Here is a 20,845-nt window from a genome sequence, read left to right as displayed (position 1 = left end):
CAACTTTAATTCCACCACTTGGGAGGCAGAGATAGGCAGATTCCTATGAATTTGAGGCTAGCCTAGTCTACATAGTTAGTTACTGGCTAGCCAGGGCTCCCTAGTGAGTTCCTTATCTCAAAACAAACAAACAGAAACCAACAAACCAATAATATGCTTATAGTTAGAGACCTTGATTCAAATTCCATAAAGAAAATAGAAGTTAGGAGACCTTCCAAACTTCCACTCCTAGAATCTACGTGAGTCTAGCAATACCAGTTACTTGTGTTGCTATGAGCTGCTTTCTTTATTGTTACTACAATGAGCTGTTCTCTGTTATTCAATTTCATTAGGCTATTTGTTGTGTAGGTGTTTTGTCTGCTAGTGTTTATGGAGGCCAGAGAAAGGCACTGGATCCCCTGGAACTGGAATTACAGACAGTTATGAGCTTTAAAGATGGACCACAAGGCCCAGGAGATTATTCTTAATAGGTTTTGTTGTCGTTCTTTCGAGGCAAGGTAGCCATGTATCTCAGGATGACCTCTCAAACACAGTATGCGCGGATGACTTTGAATCTGTTATCAGCATGCCTTTGCCTCCTCAGTGCCAGGATCACAGAGATGAGCTGGCATGCCCAAGTGTGTTGTAGCTCCACACCAGGCTTTATGCTCCCGTCCTTATTTTTAATCAAGGTAAGCCTTTCTACTTCTGCACTGTATCCCATGTCTCTTGGCCTGTTTACAATACTGCATCAAGACTGAGGTAGCTTGAGATAGCTCAGTGGTAGACCGTATACTTAGCATTCACATACCATACCAAAAAAATAAAACACTTCACCAATTTACTTCTACATTATTTCTGTCTCTTTTCTGATGACCCGTTTCTACACAATATAGAAATACTGTTTTCTTTTCCCTTCTAACTTTATTTTCTTTATGCCCAAGCTTCTCTGCCGTATTTCTTGTGTTTAATAGCAAAATTACTCAAGAGCTGGGATTTTGCTTTTTTTTCTATTCATTTCTCTTGTCCTATACATTCTTTATAAATGTTTGAAACTGATCTTGTCAAGGTCTTTTTCTATGTAGTCAGTGGGCAGTTTTTAATTCTTAAATTACAGTTGCACTCAGCACTTAATACAGACCACAAATATAAGAATTCTCCAAATTTTTATCTTCTAGAATACCACATTCTCCTACCATCACTGGTAGCCCCTATTTTGTCTGCTTCTTCATTTGTTGAATCTTTTTCTATTCTGTAACTTCTCATCCCAGGACCAAAGACTAGACCTCTCCTTTTCTGAATTAGTCTTGGTAAGTTAGCCTCAAACACCTTAGCTATAAAATCTAAATGTCTAACAAAACAACCAATACCAAAAAAAATAAAAAAAAATTAAAAATAAACGCCGGGGGAGGGTGAAGAATAGCTTTAACAAGCTTTCAAAACCAAAAAAAGCTTACTTAAAATTCTTACAAAAGGCAGGGCTGTCAAGCTGGTTCTCAGGTTGGATCCATGTTCTCTGAATCTTTAAAACTTTTTATTTTATTTATTTTTTGAGAGAGTGTCTCACTATGTATCCCTGGCTGGACTGGAACTCTTTAGGTAGATCAAGCTAGTCTTGAATTCAGAGATCTGCCTGCCTTTGCCTCCTGGGTACTGGAATTAAAAGCATTTATTTTTATTTAAAATTTTAAAATTTGTGGGACATTCTGACACAAGGCCTCACTATGTAAACCGAGCTGCCCTGCAACCAGTCTATCTGAGATTTGTGGTGATCCTCCTGTTTTTGTCTCTCCAGTGCTCAAATTACTGGTGTGCACCACCACTTCTGGCTCCTGAGTCTTAAGTCATGTTTTATAAAGGCAGTGGAACAACCTAGATGTCTCAAGCAGATTTCTTAAATACACTACAGTACACTCATATTGAGTATCATTCAGTTGCTACAAAAAAAATGAACTAGACATACATTACTGACACAGAAAATTATCCAAGAAAGGCCATTAAACAGAAGAAAATAAAAAATAATATTTCATATTATTTAGCATAAAGGACATTTTGTATTTGTATAGGTAATAAACATTTTTAAGTACTTACAATACATTAAATATTTTTTTAAAAAGAACATATACTTTTAAAAATTATTTTTAAGTTTGCAACAATTTAATGGGTTTCACTATGCAATTTTCATATTTATGTATCATTATGTTTCATTCTTATTCATTCAAGAAAATATACTGCATTCTCTAAAATATTCTGAATCTTTATCGCTGAGATGACAAAGGTGATAAGTATTTTATAAATGTGGCATTTATAGCCTTCTTATTAGCACTTAATACTGTAAAGTCACTAATGGCTGTCACATGTGAGCATGCTTACCTGGATAGCATAAGCAGCTGAATCTTGTGCTCGGCTGTTATCAGCATATGCAAGGTATGCTCTAGTTAGTTCCATCAGCAATCCATAGGCAAAGCTTAAATCTTCTACCCCAGTCTTAATAAAAGCAAAAAAATTAATGATTGACACATACATTTTCCTCAGGTTTTACTGTGGTACCCAGTGAACTTAGAAATAGGAAAGGGAGTGAAGCTCAAACTAAGCTGTTATCATGGCTAAAATATAATTCACAGCTAAGAAGTCAAATCCTCCATCTTCTTAGCAGGTTATGAAACTGTATGAAAATCATTCAGCTTTTGGTTAGGTCATTTGTACTCTTTGTGTTTTAACAGGCAGAAAGCAAACTGTAGGGCCAACAAGACTGCTTAATGTGCGAAGGCGCCTTCTGTGCATACCTGGTGACCCGAGTTCAAGCCTAAGAACCCACTTAAATGTGGAAGTAACTAATTTCTCAACGTGGTTCTCTGACCTCTTCCTGTGATCTCTCTCTCTCTTTCACACACACACACACACACACACACACACACACACACTAATGATAATAAAATTTAAAAATCAAATTGTATTCACAGCAGTTCCTAACACACATTCTGTAAAGCCTGAGAGTTGCTTTACAGAATGTAGTTACTCCAAGGTAATTTCAACTTTTTTTCCCACTCTGATTCACCATGTACACTGAAACATCAAACTTTTCAGTTTTGATTGGTGATACAACTCAGTTGGAGAGCACTTGGCTCATACCTAGGCCCTGAGTTCAAGCCCTAGCAATGAAAAAGCAGACAATCCCACACACATACAAAAGCGAGCAAACAAAACCCAGCAAAAAGTACAAATTGATTGTTATAAATGGATTTCCTTACAAATTGCTAGAAAACCCTGAGAAACTTTTTTTTATGGTACACTAGCAATTATGCTTAACCATTAACCTTTAGATAATTATTTAGGCCTTAATTATTATCATGAGTAAATTACTAAGCTTTGTTTCCAAGAACAGAACACATTAGATTGGGCTCAAACTATTTCTTTTGGCTAAAGAGCTCCATGACAATATTTAGTTAGTAATAAAAACTGCTGAAAATATCTGATTGAATAAATGGAACATATAAAACTCAATTTAAAGGCAAGAGAAATTGCTCAGCAGTTGAGAGCACAGGCAGCTCTTGCTGAGGCCCTGGTTTCAATTTCCAGCACCCACACAGGTGTTCACAACTGTCAGGGGATCCAATGCCTCTTCTTACCTCTGTGGACACCAGGCGGGCATGTGGTGCACAGCCGTACATTCAGATAAAACCCTCATACACAGGGGGAAAAAAAATCGAATAAAACAACAAATAACAAAACAACTCAGAGAAATATTATCACTCAAAATTACCATTACTTACCACAAATGTAAAATCTTTTCCTTGAGTTTCTGTTGTTGAGAAATCTAATCGTCCTGGATCTATTGCCCCCAGTTCTCCTAAACATTCCCCACATAGTAAGCGAGCTTGAGAGTTTGCATCTTGGCAGCCTTTCAAAATTACTGTCACCAGCTGTGAGATAACAGGCTCCACTGTTTCACTATCAGTTGCATATTTTATCAGTTTTTCCTAAAATAAATGTAGGAAGTTTATATAGAACTCTTACAGCATGTTTTCCTAAACTAGAGAACTTAAAAATATTAGTATAGATAAAATTAAATACCTGTATCTTCAATCTTTTCAATTAGTTTTGATGACTTTATATAATATACCTCACAGTATGCTTTGCAGGAGTAGTACGTGCTCTTAACTGCTAAGCCATCTTTATTGCTCAAGAATTACCTTTTAGGTAGTATCATTTAGTGCTTATTTGCTATTAAGCATTTACCTAGTTTGCCAGCTTTAAATGGTATATGACACACATGTATTTTTACTTCTAGTTATTGCTCATGTAACAATCACTGAGTTTATTTACTAGAATGTATAACATTCATAGAGATTCTCCTTTTGCCCATGTATTTTGTCTTAGATTTCCAATTAAATCAGTTAAATATATAAATAGTAGTTATCAGTTTTTTTTTTTTTAACAGAGTCTACTTTGAATCTAGACCAAATAAAACCCATCCTCAAATAAATGTCTTACAAAGGACTCACTTGTAAAAATAGTGTTTCTTCAGTTCTTCTGTATTTAAAACAGTGTTCTTAACGGTTACACTCTAAGCACAGCTGGAGTCTTTTTTTTTTTTTTTTTGAAACAGAGTCTCTAGGTCCCTATCTTTCTAGTTTCCTTGCCCTTGCCAATGAATTTTAAAAGCGTGGGGTATGAGTAAGATGGCTCAAGAGTACTTGCTGCTGGCATAGAAAATCTAGGTTCAATTCACACTCTCCATTAACTCCAGTTCCAGCTCTGACATATGCTGGCACCAGGCATGCATGCACTACATACACATACATGCAGGTCAAAAAATAAAATAAAAGCTAAAAAAATTAAACAAATTTTCATTGTCTTTTTTTTTTTTTTTTGTCTAGAAACTCTGAATTTTCTATATTACTAAAGCCTATGACTTATCTGATATGATTACTTGGTATTTTCTTTGTATTAAATAGATTACTTCAGTATTTAAAATAGATATTTTAAGCTCTCTTGAATTAGTTTTAAATATTATTTCTGTTCTATTGTTTTGGTATCTTACGATACTAATCATCTTTAATGCCTTATCAATGACACTTGAATTTTTTAGTCAAATGTAGTCTAATAGTCCATAATTTCTTCATTTTTTTCAATTGACTTCCTAAGTTCAGTCACCTGTGGTTCATTTCTTCTTGGTTAGGTCCTTTAATCTCATCTACTTAATTTTATTTTTCTCACTCATTCATCAGTGAGTGAGTGAGTTAGTGTGTGTATATGCAATGTGAATATATGTACATATAGCATGCAGAGGCCAGAAGAGGGCACTGGATGTTCTTCTCCATCACTTTCTACTTATTCCTTTGAGGCAAGGTCTCCCTGCCCCTGGAGTTCAAATTTTCTAGGCTAGGTTGAAAACCCGTAAACTCCAGAGATCCCTCTTTCTCCTTCAACTCGGAGCTGGGATTATAGGCATACATAGAATGCACGACTTGTTATGTTGGTGTTGGGATCTGAACTTTGGTCTTCCTGACCCATAGCAAGCACTGTTAAACAGCCATCTGTCCAACACTTTATGATTAAAATTAAAATTCTCAAATTTTTTTGTACTTGCAAACATCTGAAATTTTAAATTTAGGTTACAGTGCTAAATCAAGTTTCCTTTTATTTTCTGGTTGCTTTTCAGAAAGAACTGTCACAAACTGAAAGACTTTTTTTCTTTGAGATAGGTTCTCACACTGTACCTTAGGCTGGTCTTAGGCAGTTTTTCTTGCCTCACCTAGCCTTTTAAGTACTAGGATTAAATCGCCACGCTTAGATTTCTTTTTCACTTTCTTTATTTTGTTCTTTGCTTTTTGAGACACAGTCTTACTAAATACCCTTGGATGGCCTGGAACTTCCTATGTAGACCAGGCTTCAAACTCACAGATGCAGCTGCCTCGGTCTCCTTAGTGCTGGGATTAAAGGTGCGCAGCACCACACCTGCCTTTCTCATATGTAATTTTTCTATTCATATTGTGAACCCTCCATATAGGCTCTAACAATAAGCATTTTGTAATGGCTTTAAGACTTTCCTTTCATAAATGTATACCTATGCCAGCATGGTAAAGTTAATGGTTTAAAAATAAAGCATCACATTTTTTCTTTTTGGCATCAGAGGTAGGATTTTATAAGTTTATTTCTACAAGATCTTTAAGTCTTCCCCATTTTATAACAAGGTATCCAAAGCATACTTTCTCCACGAGACAACAACTGTCTAAGACCTTCGCATCTACATACTTTCCAGTATCTTTTCTAAGGTGCTGGAAGGCGTCTCCAGTGTTGTTACACTGAGCAAAGCCATCCTTCCGTTCATTTCTAGTTCTGGTACTCCTTCCTTTTATACAGATTGTTCTGAATCTGCAGTTCTCAGGATCCTGTCTTTTAATGATTTTTAAGGAGTGGATTATGCTGGGATTTATGTGCTCTCTTTCTTGCTACTTTCCTTTTTGTTTTTTTTGAGAAAGGGTTTCTCTGCGAAGCCTTGGGTGTCCTGGACCCGACCCTGCATACCAAGCTAGCTTCCAATTCAGAGATCTGCTTGCCTCCGCCTTCTGAGCACTGGGATTAAGGGCATGTACCACTGCTGCTCTGCTCCTTGTTGCTACTTTTGTTGTTGGAGAGCTTGAGAACTGATTCAGACATTTATTTTTATTCCAGGACAATCTAGCATTTTATTTTCAATGAATTCTCTGCTTTGAAATAATTAGTAAACATGACTTTTATACAGAATTCTACATTCCCATCAAAAGTTAATTTGGGCTTCTTATCTTCTTATCCTTCCGAAATTTGCCCAAAAAGATTCCTTTAATATGAGTAGCATAACTGGAAGGATGGAAGAAAGAAATAGAGGGAAGGATAGAAGAAAGAAAGAGAGAAATACAGATATAGTGGTTTAAGCCTCTAATTCTATCTTTTAAGAAACTGAGGCAAGCAAACAATGATTTCAAGGCCATATTTGGCTCTACTCGAAGTCTGAGGATAGCTTGGGTTACTCAAAACCAAATAAACAAAAACTAATAAAGTTCTCTCATTGCAATTATAAAAGAATAAAATTACTAACAGTTTTATGACAGACATCAATGGCAGTTACATCAGAAGATGCGCATAAACTGCTGATGTACTAATACATCCTTACTATGAGAAGTCTTTGAGGCTGGGGAGATGGCTCAGTGGATTAAGAGTGCTAACTATAAAAGGACCTGAGTTCAAACACCTAACACTCCCTTTAAAAAGTGGGACACAGTTTTGCATGGCTGGCCAGAAGGATACTAAAAGCTCAGTAGACAGCCAACCTAGCCTAAACAATGAGCTTCCAGTTTAGTGAGAGACCATTTTAAAAGCAGAGAGTAGGGGCTGGAGAGATTGCTCAGCGGCTAAGAGCGCTATCTACTCTTCCAAAGGTCCTGAGTTCAATTCCCAGAAACTGCATGGTGGCTCATAACCATCTATAATGAGATCTGGTGCCCTCTACTGGTATGTACACATACACACAAGCAGAGAACTGTATAAATAATAAATCTTAAAAAAAAAAAAAAGCAGAAAGTGATAGAGGAAGAAACCTGAACACATGAGAATGTACCATACACTTGTCACATAAATAAAAATAATTTTTAAAAATTCAAAGAAATGCAGTAATCTAAAGTACAACTATGAAATCAGGACCCTTCAAAACAACAAAAAACTCTGGAATTTTTTTGAGACTGAAGCTAATGGGCACCTATCTCATGGATTGCTCAAATTTTCACTCAGATCTGATAATCTAGGTAAAAAAATGTGCAAGCATGAGGACTAAATCTTTTGAGTTATCAAACAAAATGCCAATCTATTGTCTTTTCTTTAAACTCCCAATACATTTTTCTTATAATCTGAATTATACCACTTTAACATACTTGATTTTTGTACAAGGTTTCCTTCAAGCTGGTCAGAGCATGAATACGAACATCTACATTTTCATGTTGAATTGCTTTCATGGATAGCTGGAGAGTGGTTTGAAGGTCAGTACTCTCAGACGTTTCCTATACAGAGAGCAGAGAAACATACCTTATTAACTATCTTAACCTTTGAAAGGCCTGAATTCTCTATACACAACTAACCAGTTATTGAAATAGCTAAACTATAACCCAAATAAAAATTTTAATCCCTTTCTTTGTAAAGTCTATGTCATCAGTATCTTTTTGAGAAAATTATTTTTATTCTTAAATCTTTATAAATAGAGATTTTCTTCCAATTGAATAAAAACTTATTTATCTAATACAAGTGCTTCTTGATAAAAAGTACAAGCTGGGTTTTGGTGGCAAACACCATTAATCCTAGCACTCAGGAGGCAGAGGCAGGTGGATCTCTGTGAGTTTGAGACTACAGAGTGAATTACAGGACAGCCAGAATTACAGTCTTGAAAAAAAAAAAAAAAACAACACAAAAACAAACCCACCACCACCACCACCAACAACAACAACAACAAAAAAAAAACAAAATATAATCAAAATGGTCACTTCTGGGGTTGGAGAGATGGCTTAGTGGTTAAGAGGACTGGTTGTTCTTCCAGAGGTCCTGAGTTCAATTCCTAGAAACCACATGGTGGCTCATAACCATCTATAATGGGACCTGATGCCCTCTTCTGTCACATAGACAGAACATTCATATACATAAATAAATAAACCTTTTCAAAAGGAGGGAGCTCTTCGTGCTTACCATACGCTATAGTCTTATACTGCCTGTATAAAAAGGAGAAGCAGGATAAACCTACACCATGCACACCTCAGCCTAGGCCACTGTGCCTGTCTGTATTGTAATGGGGAAACATGGATTTAAAAAAAGAAGGCCTAGGCTGTGGGATCAGGACTGCACGTGTTCCACTGCTGCCTGTCCTGGAAGGTATTCACAGATGGTGTGTTTGGGCAGGTGGGTGGCCTAAGGCTGAGTGCTGGAATCCTTATGGAAGAAGAGGGAGATAGAAAGACCTGGAGGGGATAGGAACTCCACAAGGAGAACAACAGAGCCAAAATTTCTGGGCCCACGGGGCACTGCAGAGACTGATACTCCAACTAAGGACCATGTATGGAGACGACCTAGATCCTCTGTTCAAAGGAAGCCCTTTGGTTCCTCAGTTTCCAAGTGGGTTCCCTAGTAAGGGGTACAGGGGCTGTCTCTGACATGAACTCAGTGGCTGGCTTTTTGATCCCCTCCTCCTGGGGTTGCAGCCTTGCCAGGCCACAGAGGAAGATGATGCAGCCAGCTTCTAGGATCTCATCAAGGATAAGGATAAGCTAGGGTCAGACAGAAAGGAAGGCAGTCCTCTCCTATAAGGGGACTAGGGAAAGGGCATAGGAGGGTGGGCGAGACTGGGAGGAGACAAAGAAGGGGGCTGCAGCGGGGATACAAAGTGAATAAATTGTAATAAATACAATTAAATTTAAAAAAGAAGCAGCAGCACAAGCTTTCCTTAATTTATGGAGTCTACAGTGATTCTTGAGGAACATCTGTGGACTCTAGATAATTCTACTCTATCCTTTCACTACTTAAAAGTGTTCTAGATTCTGTCCTGAAATTCCATGAAATCATAGTATTTTCATAATTTCAGAAAGTAAGCAAGATTTCAAGATATCAACAATTATTTAGATCTAACATAATGATATCACAGTGTAATCATAGTGATACTATGATTTATAGAATGACATAACTAGAATAATCCCACACTTTCCTACTCAGGAATGTAGAGAGAGTGGCTTCTAGCTAATGCTAACGTGTGTCTCACGGACATAGGATGTAGTAATAGTGCATAACCAGAATTCCAGCACTTGGAATGGTAGGCAGGTAGATGGGGTGTTCAAGACTAGCCTCAGATGCATAGTGTATATGAAGAGAGCCTCAGCTATAAGAGACTGACACACACACACACACACACACACACACACACACACACACACACACAGCAAAACAAAATAAAAAAAAAATTAATAACAAAGATTTCCTCCCAAATCACCATGGTTACATTATTCTTTTTTTAAAGACAGCGTTTTTCTATGTAGCCTTGGCTGGAACTCACTAAAGACTGTCTGGCCTCCTGTCTCTGCTTTCAGAATGCTGGGATTAGAGGCATAAACCACTATACCTAGCTTTGATTGTAAAGCTAGTAAATATAGTAAATAATATTTCTTTTAATCTTTTTTAGTGTACTGGAATTCAGGTACAATTTTTTATTTAAGATCGTCCATATCCTGATGAGACCTGAAAAGCTAGGGTCAGATGGTAGGGGAGGAAGACCTTCCCTGTCAGTGGACTTGGGGAGGGGAATGGGAGAAGGAGAAAGGGTGGGATTGGGAGGGGATGAGAGAGGGGTCTACAGTTGGGATAAAAAGTGAATAAATTGTAATAAATAAATAAGAAAAAAAATCTTCTATATCACAAGTAAATTAATGAAATACCTTTCTATATTCCTGGAGAACTGCTTTTATCTTTTCTAATTCTGGATGATCAGGCAAAAAATATATTTCATGAAGAAAATCTTGTACAGCATCCCTAATAGTTAGAGAGAAATATTAGCAAGAATATGAGTGTAAAGCAAAAGTTGAAGGTAAAGCTAATAAAATTCACTTAAAAGCTCATTGTGATATTAACATGCAAAGTAATCTTCCTGGCCATGGCAGGGTCCCAACTATATTAATACTAGCAATTGTGCTAGGAATACCTCAGTGTGTAGTGATTGCTTAGCATGCACAAGACCTGGGCTCAATCTCTAGTATCAAATAAAAATAAACAAATTAAAACATTTAATAATGGTAAATTACCACAGCTAAGAAAATCATCCTTGATTGTCTGTCACATCAGGGGTCCACTAGAAACCATGCTTCTCAGTATGCACATTCATATACATACAACATATACACACATACACATATATAAAACAAGGTGAACTATATTTAATATATAGTTATTTTTAATATTGAACATAATTATATAGAACACAACATTAATATATATTTCCCCTTGTTCTTTAACCTAGACTGGGTACAAGAATTCATGTACCAAATACATATGCTTTGTATTTGCTAAATACATGTGGTAGAAGATACAGTGTGGAGAGAAAAGGGCTTAGGTCTGACAGTTTCCAAATTTTTGTGATCAGAAAAATACTGAGTGACCAGGCAAGAAATCTGGCAATCAACATGGACAGGACACACAGAAAGAAGGGCTCTGACATTACATGATCAGGGAGGAGTCCACTTCAGTCTACCTTCTAGCCAAATGTGGCCACACCAGAGACCAACAGAAGAAATAACAAGCTGAACTCAGTCCAAACTATGAGTAAATAAAGGTGTTCAGTGTTCTAAGGCACCACTTGTAAAGCGACTTTTAACAGCAGAAAATCAATCCCTAAATATAAATTTTCATAAAGAAATTTTAGATAAAAATATGCTAACAATCTTTATTGATGCTGTTTAACTTTTTAGTTGCTTAAATTATAATACATAATCTTTCTAGGTTTAAATATATTCTTAATTCTAGTCTTTTTTAATGCATGAAAAAAATATAAATAGCTACCACGTGTGCTGTTAGATATTAAGTTCTGTGCTAGACATGGGATGAAACAATTAACAAACCCAGAACAATTCATTCACTCGGGGGGTGGAGGGCCCACCTAGCACCAAGTGAAAGAAAATCTGTCTTAAGATGTGAAAAAGTGGGGCTGGAGAGATGGCTCAGAGGTTAAGAGCACTGGTTGTTCTTCCAAAGGTCCTGAGTTCAATTCCCAGCAACCACATGATGGCTCACAAGCATCTATAACAAGATCTGGTGCCCTCTTCCGGTGTGCAGGCAGAATACCATATAAATAATAAATATTAAAAAAATGCTGTTAAAAAAATAAAAGTCAATATTAAAAAAAAAGATGTGAAAAAGTCAGAAAAAAATTATTCTACAATCCACAACAATGAGCATATGTATATTTGTATAACAACTGAAAAGAGATGTGCAAAGTGATGTTCGTGATTTTACTGTGGAAAACAACAAGATGGATAAAGAGATAGCAATCGTTCCTTCTGCGTCTTCATGCCCGAACGGCTACTGGGATAACTGAAAGGAATGGCAACAGCATAGGGTGGGCAGGTGTGTAGTGCGTAAATTACGGAGCCTAACGTCTCTTGTATCTTTCATATTATGTGCACTGTGTTTTGCCTGCATGTATGTCTATGTGAAAGTGTCAGATCTTGGAGTTACGGACAGTTGTGAACTGCCATATGGGTGCTGGTATATGAACCCAGGTCCTCTGGAAAAGCAGTCACTGCCCTTAACTGCTGAGCCATCTTTCCAGCCCTTCATCCCAACTTTTAAGAAAAAAAAAAAAAAAAAAAAAAAAAAGAGAATTACGATATATAGCAGTTAGTTAAGTAACAGGAAAAAAAAGCTTGAAATGTGCTGCAAGATATTTTGGCATAAGAAGCAGTCTGAAGGAAAAACTGAGTGGGGATAAGGTATGGTTTGTTCTGTCACCAGTACAGGTTTGCTAAAGCGTCCTGATAATCAGTGGAAATGGAAAATCAGTAGAAAAAAAAATTTCTAAGATGTATCCAGCTTTAAAGATCAAGTTAACCAATTTGCAATTCAATAGTTAGAACACAGAGAACCAGAGACTATCGCTCCATGCTAAAATAATACATGTAAAGAGATGATTTAAAAACAACAACAACAAAAAGGAACAGAAATGCCATAAAAATCTAAAGCAAGGGAGACTGGTTTTCAAAGGCTAATGTGATGAAATAAGGAATTCCAAGTATCTTAGTAGGTGTGGTATAGAAAGTGATGAATATCTCTTCTAGCCTTCCTCAGGGTGCCTAGTTTACTTGAGAAGAAAGGTAAAATTACCTTTACCAACTGAAAATCAGTGAAAAAAAATTTAATTACTGATCTATTAATCAATCATTTAAAATAGAAACAACAATCACTGAAAATCCATCTATTCAATAAATAGTTATATACCAATAATTTTAATTTACTTAAGGACTCTACATTTTAAAATAGTAACTCCATATTATCAAAGTAATGCTGATACTTTGAGATTTCAAAATGTCTTAGGGCTGCAGAGATATGCACATTGGGTAAAGCACTTACTGTGTAAGCATGAGGACATGAGTTGTATCCCCAAGTAACCAGAGGAAAGCATGTGCCTATAACCCAGTGCCAAAGAAACAAAGACGGGGGGGGGGGGGGGGGGGCTTTGTGGCTTTGCTGGCTAGCTAAACTAGAGGAATCAGTCAGGTTTTTGAAAGACTTTGTTTCAAAATACAAGGTGGTGTTATTTAACCCTAGTATTCAGGAGGCAGAGGCAGGCAGATCTCTGAGTTTGAGGCCAATCTTGTCTATATAATGAGTCCTAGGACAGCCAGAGCAGCATACTGAGACCATACTTCAATCAAACAAACAAATAAGGTGGAGAACGATTGAGGAAGACAACCAATGGTTTCTACACATGCACACGCATCTGTGCACACACACAACACATACACACCCCCACATACATACATATAAAAATTACTATTTTATGATTATTTTCAGTTTCAATACCTGTTTTCAATGATGAGGTAGTGAAAGATAGCAGCAGTTTCTTTAGGCTGCATGTGTATAAGAGGTAACAAAGCTACTATGACATGACTGAGCAGGGGGCCCAGGTAAGCGTGATCCAGGCAGCGAACAAAGCAGTCCCATGCTCTAAGCGAAAAACAAAAATTAATTCAAGTATCTTTATATTTGTAAAATACCATCAATATTAGTTAGCTGAATAATGATACATACATACAAGAAACTAAGTAGCTGGTGCTATAAAGGCCAATCTCTCTCTCTCTCTCACACACACACACACACACACACGATATCCAAGTTATTATTCAGTAAAACAAAACTTACAAATACTAACCAACCAACCAACCAAATACTCAAACACCATAGTGAAAACAGTATTTTCTGGCAGGATCAATATGAAAGAAAAATTGAATGTTATGTATTTATGCATTTGCTTATACAGATAATTTATACAGATAATGTAACTTCAAAAGATTTTTAAATTACAATGCTATAAATGTATACACATTTAGAAGAAACTGTATTTGGAGTTGGATGTGGTGACACACAATTCTAATCTCAGGACTTGTAGAGTAACGTCACAGAGATCAAGGGCAGCCTGGGCTATGTAAGACTCTTAAATTAAAATGAATTTTATACTTTCCATGAACTAATAATATAAACAATTTTCCCTTGGGAGGCTGGGCAGTGATACCAAGCCACAGTTTCTAGTCACAGCTTTCATGTAACCATGTGTGAACAATGATTATATTCAACAGCATACTACCCTGTTCAATAGAATACAGGAGATGCCCAACACATTATTATAAATAGGCTTCCTGTTACATGATTTTGACCAACTGAAAGCTACTGTGTGTTCTGAGATCATTTAAGCCAGGTTACATTAAGTTATGGTATATGGTTGGTTAAGTAAATTAAAAATGTATTTTCAATCCAGGCTCGGTGGTGACTGCCTATAATTTCAATACTAGGGAGGCTGAGGTAGGAGGACTGTTGAGTTTTAGGACAGCCTAGGCTACATGACAAGACAATGTCTCTATCTAATAAGCAGCATTCCTTGATGATTTGTTTCAGATCCCACCTCCAGGTTCCTGCCTTGACTCCACTTAGTAAGCTGAGAATTAAAAGCTGAAATAAACCCGTTTATAGAAGTCCTAATATACTACAAAAAATGGTACCAGAATCATGGTGTAAATCACTGCTGTGACAGACCTGACCATTGGGTTTTGGGGAGGACTGTGGTGGGATTTGAACTTCGGCCTGGAAAAGCTGTTGAGTGCTCAGAGTGCAGTGGGTTATTCTGTGGGAGCTTGGAAGATGCTGAGAGCAGTGCAGATGACAGAGGCCTGACTTACAAAGCTTCAGATGGAATCAAAGACTCTACTGAGAGGAGTCAGTGCAGTAGTGCAGGCCTGTAATCCCAGCACTCTGGGAGGCAGAGGCAGGAGGACCGCTGTGAGTTTGAGGCCAGCCTGGTCTACAAAGTGAATCCAGGATAGCCAAGTCTACACAGAGAAACCTGTCTCAGAAAACCAACCAAACAAACAAAAAACCAAACCAAACCAAACCAAACCAAACCAAACCAAAGAAAGACATTACTAAGGCCATTTGATATTTTCAATTAAGAATCTGTAGTTCTAGTCAGCTGGGATTGAAGACTCAGCTGTACCACTGAAGTAAAACATTTGTTTATCAGGGTCAACTGATTGTGGTTAGCTGGAGCTGAGAAATTAACACTAATTCAAAGAAACCGATCAGCACCCTTGAGGGTGACAAATCCAGTAATATTTCCTCAGGGCCAACATACAGAAACTCTGGTCCAAAGGGGCCAAGGCTGCATCTCATGCTGGCAGCTGAACTTGGTAGTGAAAGAGCCACCCAAAAGGTAAGGGTTTTGAAGGAATGAAAGGATCATGGGAGTACCTGAGGCCTGACACCTCCTGTGGCAGAGTTAGGTTCCCTGAAGAGAGCCTCAGAGAGTCTACCAGTAAAGGTGCAGCCCATTTTCAGCAGAGGCTCAAGCATTTAGAGATGTCAGTACCATGGCATAACTATGAGGACAACAGCAGCTGTGAAGTGGAGCCAGCCTGAGCCTAAATGACAAGCTGCATGTGCTGTGAATGGCAGAGGCAGAGGAGTATGACTGTCTAGGCCCTTTGCAGCCCAGAAGAGGATGAGTAAATCGCAGGCATTGGACCCTGAGTTATATACACTGTTGGGAATTTGGCTTTGATTTGTTCAGATTGTGACTGTGTCCTGGTTCTTCCTTCTTAGAGTAAAAAAGTATGTAACTTATTTTTTTATTTTATAGGAGCCCACAGTTAAGAGAATTTAAAAATTTACATAGACTTAAATATTTTAAAGAAATTGAACTTTTAAAGTGTTTTTTTTTTTTTTTTTTTTTTTAAAGACTGGGACTTTAAAAGTTAGAATGTTTTATATGTGACATTAACCATACCATCTTGTTGGATGAACAAGAGAGGAAAGGTTATGACTTAAAGTGGTATGTTTGTGTGTCAAGTTGACAAAGGGTCAATTGTGCTGGTTATTTTAATGCCAACTTGACACAAACTAGAGTCATTTAGGAAGAGTGCGCCTTAATTGTAAAAAATGTTCCCAATGGATAAGCCTGTGGTAAGAACTCAAATTAGTATTACCTAGAAATACAAGAAAATATATCAACTAAGATGATCATTTACCTGCAACATAACTCAGGAAAATCATCTTTGAACCTAAGGCCAGTTCTCAGTGTGGTCATCATTTTCACTCTCACAGAACTGACATGTTTAGGTCCCATCAACTTCATCAAAGACATCAAACTATTCAATGCCTACAAAGGTATAAACAAGTTATAAACACGATGCCAAAGGCAGACAAGTGGTAGAAACAAACAAGTACTTCATATCCAAATGTCAAGGTACCAATGTACATGACCCACAAGGTCTAATAAACACTGACCAGTTTTTTGGTTAACTGACATGAGAACCAAGAATCTGAAAAACACAAATTGCATTCTTATTCTTGTTGCCCTTGAAGGTATTCTGCTACTTTGGTCCAGTGGCCCTCTAAAACAATAAATCTTGAAATTTACTAAGGATATGATACATTTTAATTTTCTTCAAATATACCCTGTATTACTAATATAAATTCAGATATAGACTGAATTTAAAGTTATTTATAATATAATTTTTACAATGCCTCACAATGGTCAATAATGGTCTTAATGATTCTAAATTCAAGATGTTCTGAATTTAATACAACAACTGCTGGATATACTTAGAATAGAAACAGACTGAGATAGTTCTAGGTTCTAATGAATGGATAAAATCTTTGGTTACTCTTATACATGTACTGTCTTAGTTAGGGGTCACGATCCTTGTGTTGAAACACTGCCAATATCATCTTGGAAAGAAAAGGGTTTACTTGGTTATGCTTTCATCACTGAAGGAAGTCAGGACAGTAACTCAAACAGGACAGGAACCTGGTGGCAGGAGCTGATGCAGAGGCCATGGAGAAGTGCTGCTTACTGACTTGCTCCTTAAGGCTTGCTCAGCCTGCTTTCTTATAGCACCCAGGACCAACAAGCCCACGGCCCCAAATACAATGGACTAGACCCTTCCTTATGGATCACTAGTTAAGAAAATGCCCTATAGGCTTGCCTACAGCCCAGTCCTATAGTGCTATTTTCTAAATTGAGGCTCCCTCCTCTCCAATGACTGACTGTACCTTGTGTCAAGTTGACATAAAACCAGGCAGCACATGTACCAAAACACAGAAGCTCTTTCTAGCTTATAACGTAAATTCTACTTTCCTTAGACTTAAAAAGTCATTCATTCTCTCATCTGACATAAATGTTTGGGAATAGATGGAATAGAAGTTACCAAAAACTTACTAGTCAACACTGAAATAACAAGAACTGGCTGTAGCTAAATTTTGCTGTATATCTTACTTAGACTCTTAAAGTTATCAGTAGGGGAATGCGCACTGAAATAAAAGCTGCCACTGGGCCAGCAAGATGGCTCTCAAGGTAAAGGTTTGCTGCCACGCCTGACAATCTAGTTCTATTCCTCGGATCCAAATAGTGGAAAGAGTGTACTGACTCATGCATGCTGTCCTCTGACCTCGACATGACCACTGTTGCACACTCCTGCTAACATACATATACACTAACAACAGAAACACCAACATTAGACCCAGGGAACCAATAAAATTCAATTATGCAACTCATGCTCAAGCTCTCAGTTACTGCTGGCTTATGTCTTCTACTGGGCTAGATGTCATGATGGCATGGGCCTGCAGCCCTTAGTATCATCCCCTGACAAGTATAAGGCTAGCTGAGCAAGGTGGCTGTCACAATCTCAGCACGCAGAAGGCTGAGGCAGGAGGGCTACCATAAGTTCACAGGCATCCTGAGCTGTAACAACAAAAGTATAGAGTTAACTTGGTTGAGTCTGACCAAAGATACTGATTCTGAAATGTTCTTTGAATCTAGAATCAAGTTGTGGCTGAAGTTACATTATCTTTGCCTATTTAGTAACAGAATGAACAAATTCTTTAGGCCAGCTTGAGTTGGGTTTTCTATTTCTCATCATGAATGAAAGCGATGCAAGTTGTACAATTTCTATTTTTACACTGTCTAAAGAACAAATACACAATATTCAGTAATAAATATAAAGCATTTATTGCTTTTCTTTTTTGGTAGTCTTACCCTCAGTTAAAGCTAACTTGGAACTCACTGTGTAGCCCAGGCCGCATCAAGCTCTGAGCTGTCAGTATTCCACAGCTGAAGTTATAGGTCTGAGCTACCACACTCAGCTTGGTTCGTAACTTTTTATATTTGAATGTTTATAACTGGGAGAACTCGTGTTCACTGAATATTCGATATGAATATTATTCTAGTATCTTGGAATTCAAATACAACTACTTACCATTTTCTTGTCTTCAATGCCAACACTAGAGCTCAGTAATTGCATATTAAAAAAGGCCAGAATGCCCAATAATTTTGGTTGCAAATAATCAGCCTATGAATTAAAAAAAAACATGTTTTACATATATCAAGTATCTCTCTTCCTTCCCTCTCAACTAGAGATTTACTACAGAACCCCTAGTGGGTACCTTCCTACCACTGAACTATATCAGGCAGGAAAAATAGCAAGAAAAAGAGCTAGTGATTAGTGATAACTGAAATATGTGCCAAGGTAGCATGGCTTAGTGTTAAGCACCTGATTTAGCTGACCTTAAGGTTACACAGACAGCTAAGGGAAGAGTCTGTATTAGTACACCGTGAAGAAGTGGTAGGTGTCTAACTTCCAGGTCTCTCTAGCATACAGAAATTCTTGCCAAGCAAAGAAATCATGTTTTTCAAGCCCTATTACTTTTTGATTTGTGAACTTTGTTTAAATCATTAATTTTTTTTTTTTAGATTAGCAAAGAATTGGGTTTTATCACAGTATCTCTAAAACACGTATTTTGTAAATTTTTGATTTATACTGAAATTAAAACTTTGGCATAAAAAACCCCACAAAATTAATAATTATATGGTTCTAATCTATGTTCTTAAATAAAATGTAGGTAGAGGTGGCACATAAATCTATATAAATATCCTAATTTTGAAATTCTTGGCATCCAAACTGTACTTTGAGTATATTTATCTGCCATTCACCAAATATGTTTCTATACTCTCATGCGAGGTATATCTGTATGATAAGCACTAATATACATGGTGAATTAGTGTGAGGCATAAATAAATTCACACATAAATATGGTTGTGAGAAGGGCTATAAGCAAATAAGCATGAGCATGTCACAAAAATTGGATAAATGAATTTAAGTAGAGGTGATAAGGAAACTTTGAAGAGTAAAAAACATCCAGGAAATTATTATTACAAATACAGAGACCACCAACTACAAATCAAAAAGTTTGCCATTTTCAAGAAACAAAAATAGAGTAAAAGCAGCAAAAAGAAGAGCTGAATAAAAGGAGGGCAGAAAGTCACACTGTCACATAGGATTTAATTTAAAGAGCTTATACATTGTTCACAAGTTTTGGTTGAAACAAATGGGTAGATAATGGTTCAAAACACCATTGCCCACAGTATGTAAGATAAAGGAAAATAAATCAGGGAAGAATAATAAAAATATCTTGGGGGCTGAGGTTACACACAGATAGCTCAATGATAAGGCACTTGCTGTGCTGGATGTCAACTTGACACAGGATAAAGTCACCTGAAAGGAGGGAATCTCAGTTAAGAAAATGTTTTTATAAGATGGGAATGTAAGCAAGCATGTAAGACATTTCCTAAATAATGACTGATGAGGGAGGGGCCAGGCCATTGTGGGTGGTTTGATGGCCTGGACTGGTGGTCCTGGGTTCTAAAAGAAAGTAGGCTGAGAAAGCCAGTAAGCATACTGTGTCCTCCTGTGTCCAGGCTCCTGCTCTGCTGGAGTTCATGTCCTGACTTCCTGTGATGACGAGCGGTGGGATGGAAGCATAAGCCAAATAAACCCTTTCCTCCCCAAGTTTCTTTGATTACAGTGTTTCATCACAGCAACAGTAACCCTGACTAAGACACTTGCGTAGCACGTACAAAGCTCTAGGTTTGATCCTCAGCACTGCAAACTGGGTTCCTTTCCATTCCATTTTTGGCTTCTTTGTCCACTAAAGACATAACACTACTCACTAAATATATTTGCAGATAAACATTTGTGTGTATGCCATTTTGTATTTCCTCCTGGGATCTAACCTATATAAACCCCAAAGTCCAAAGCTCAAAGTTTAAAAGTTTAAATTGACACTTTAACAATGGAATCATGAGATCATGACGACAGGGCAGAGCCAGTTACACTACCATAAACCATTCCAACATGAGAAGAGTAAAGCTGAAAAGAAAGGGAACAGTGAAACTGGATGCGAGGCACAGGCCTGTAATCTCCGCGCTCAGGAACTAGAGGCAGAAAGAGCAGAGGGGCGAGGCCATCCTCAAGTATACGGGGACTGTGAGGCAAGCCTGGGTTTCAAAAGACCCTGTCTCAGAACTAACAAGCAAACAAAGAACAACAAAAGTAGAAAACATGAAAAAGCTAACACATCTTTCCTTCACAACAATAGGTTTAATTTAGCTTGCTCCGTCAAGGATTAGTTGAAAGAAAGCTGTAAATATATATATGCAAATACATAGTTGAAAGTTAGAGAACAAAACCTTGTTTACTTAGTGAAAAAATCAAATCATGTTGGGTATGGTGTTGTACCCCTTTAATCACAGCACTAGTAA

General features: G+C 37.3%; 1 protein-coding gene and 1 non-coding gene across 2 annotated transcripts in view; one reads left to right on the top strand and one right to left on the bottom strand.

The window, feature by feature from the left end:
* Atr (ATR serine/threonine kinase) overlaps window positions 1–20,845 on the bottom strand; it is a 103,336-nt gene that overhangs the window by 57,964 nt on the left and 24,527 nt on the right. The window contains exons 17-23 of the mRNA XM_055629710.1: window positions 18,504–18,596; window positions 16,275–16,405; window positions 13,561–13,704; window positions 10,425–10,518; window positions 7,890–8,015; window positions 3,753–3,959; window positions 2,353–2,466 (exon numbers count right to left, since the gene is read on the bottom strand). Of these exons, the coding sequence (XP_055485685.1) occupies window positions 2,353–2,466; window positions 3,753–3,959; window positions 7,890–8,015; window positions 10,425–10,518; window positions 13,561–13,704; window positions 16,275–16,405; window positions 18,504–18,596 (909 nt within the window). The remainder of the gene's footprint in view (window positions 1–2,352; window positions 2,467–3,752; window positions 3,960–7,889; window positions 8,016–10,424; window positions 10,519–13,560; window positions 13,705–16,274; window positions 16,406–18,503; window positions 18,597–20,845) is intronic.
* LOC129693217 (small nucleolar RNA SNORA51) lies at window positions 8,676–8,805 on the top strand. The gene has a single exon (XR_008722841.1). It is a non-coding gene; the product is annotated as a small nucleolar RNA SNORA51 (small nucleolar RNA).

The sequence above is a fragment of the Psammomys obesus genome, unplaced genomic scaffold (assembly GCF_907164565.1).
Source record: "Psammomys obesus unplaced genomic scaffold, mPsaObe1.curated_primary_1811, whole genome shotgun sequence".
In the NCBI taxonomy this organism is placed as follows: Eukaryota; Metazoa; Chordata; class Mammalia; order Rodentia; family Muridae; genus Psammomys; species Psammomys obesus.
This window is presented reverse-complemented; position numbering and strand designations above follow the sequence as displayed.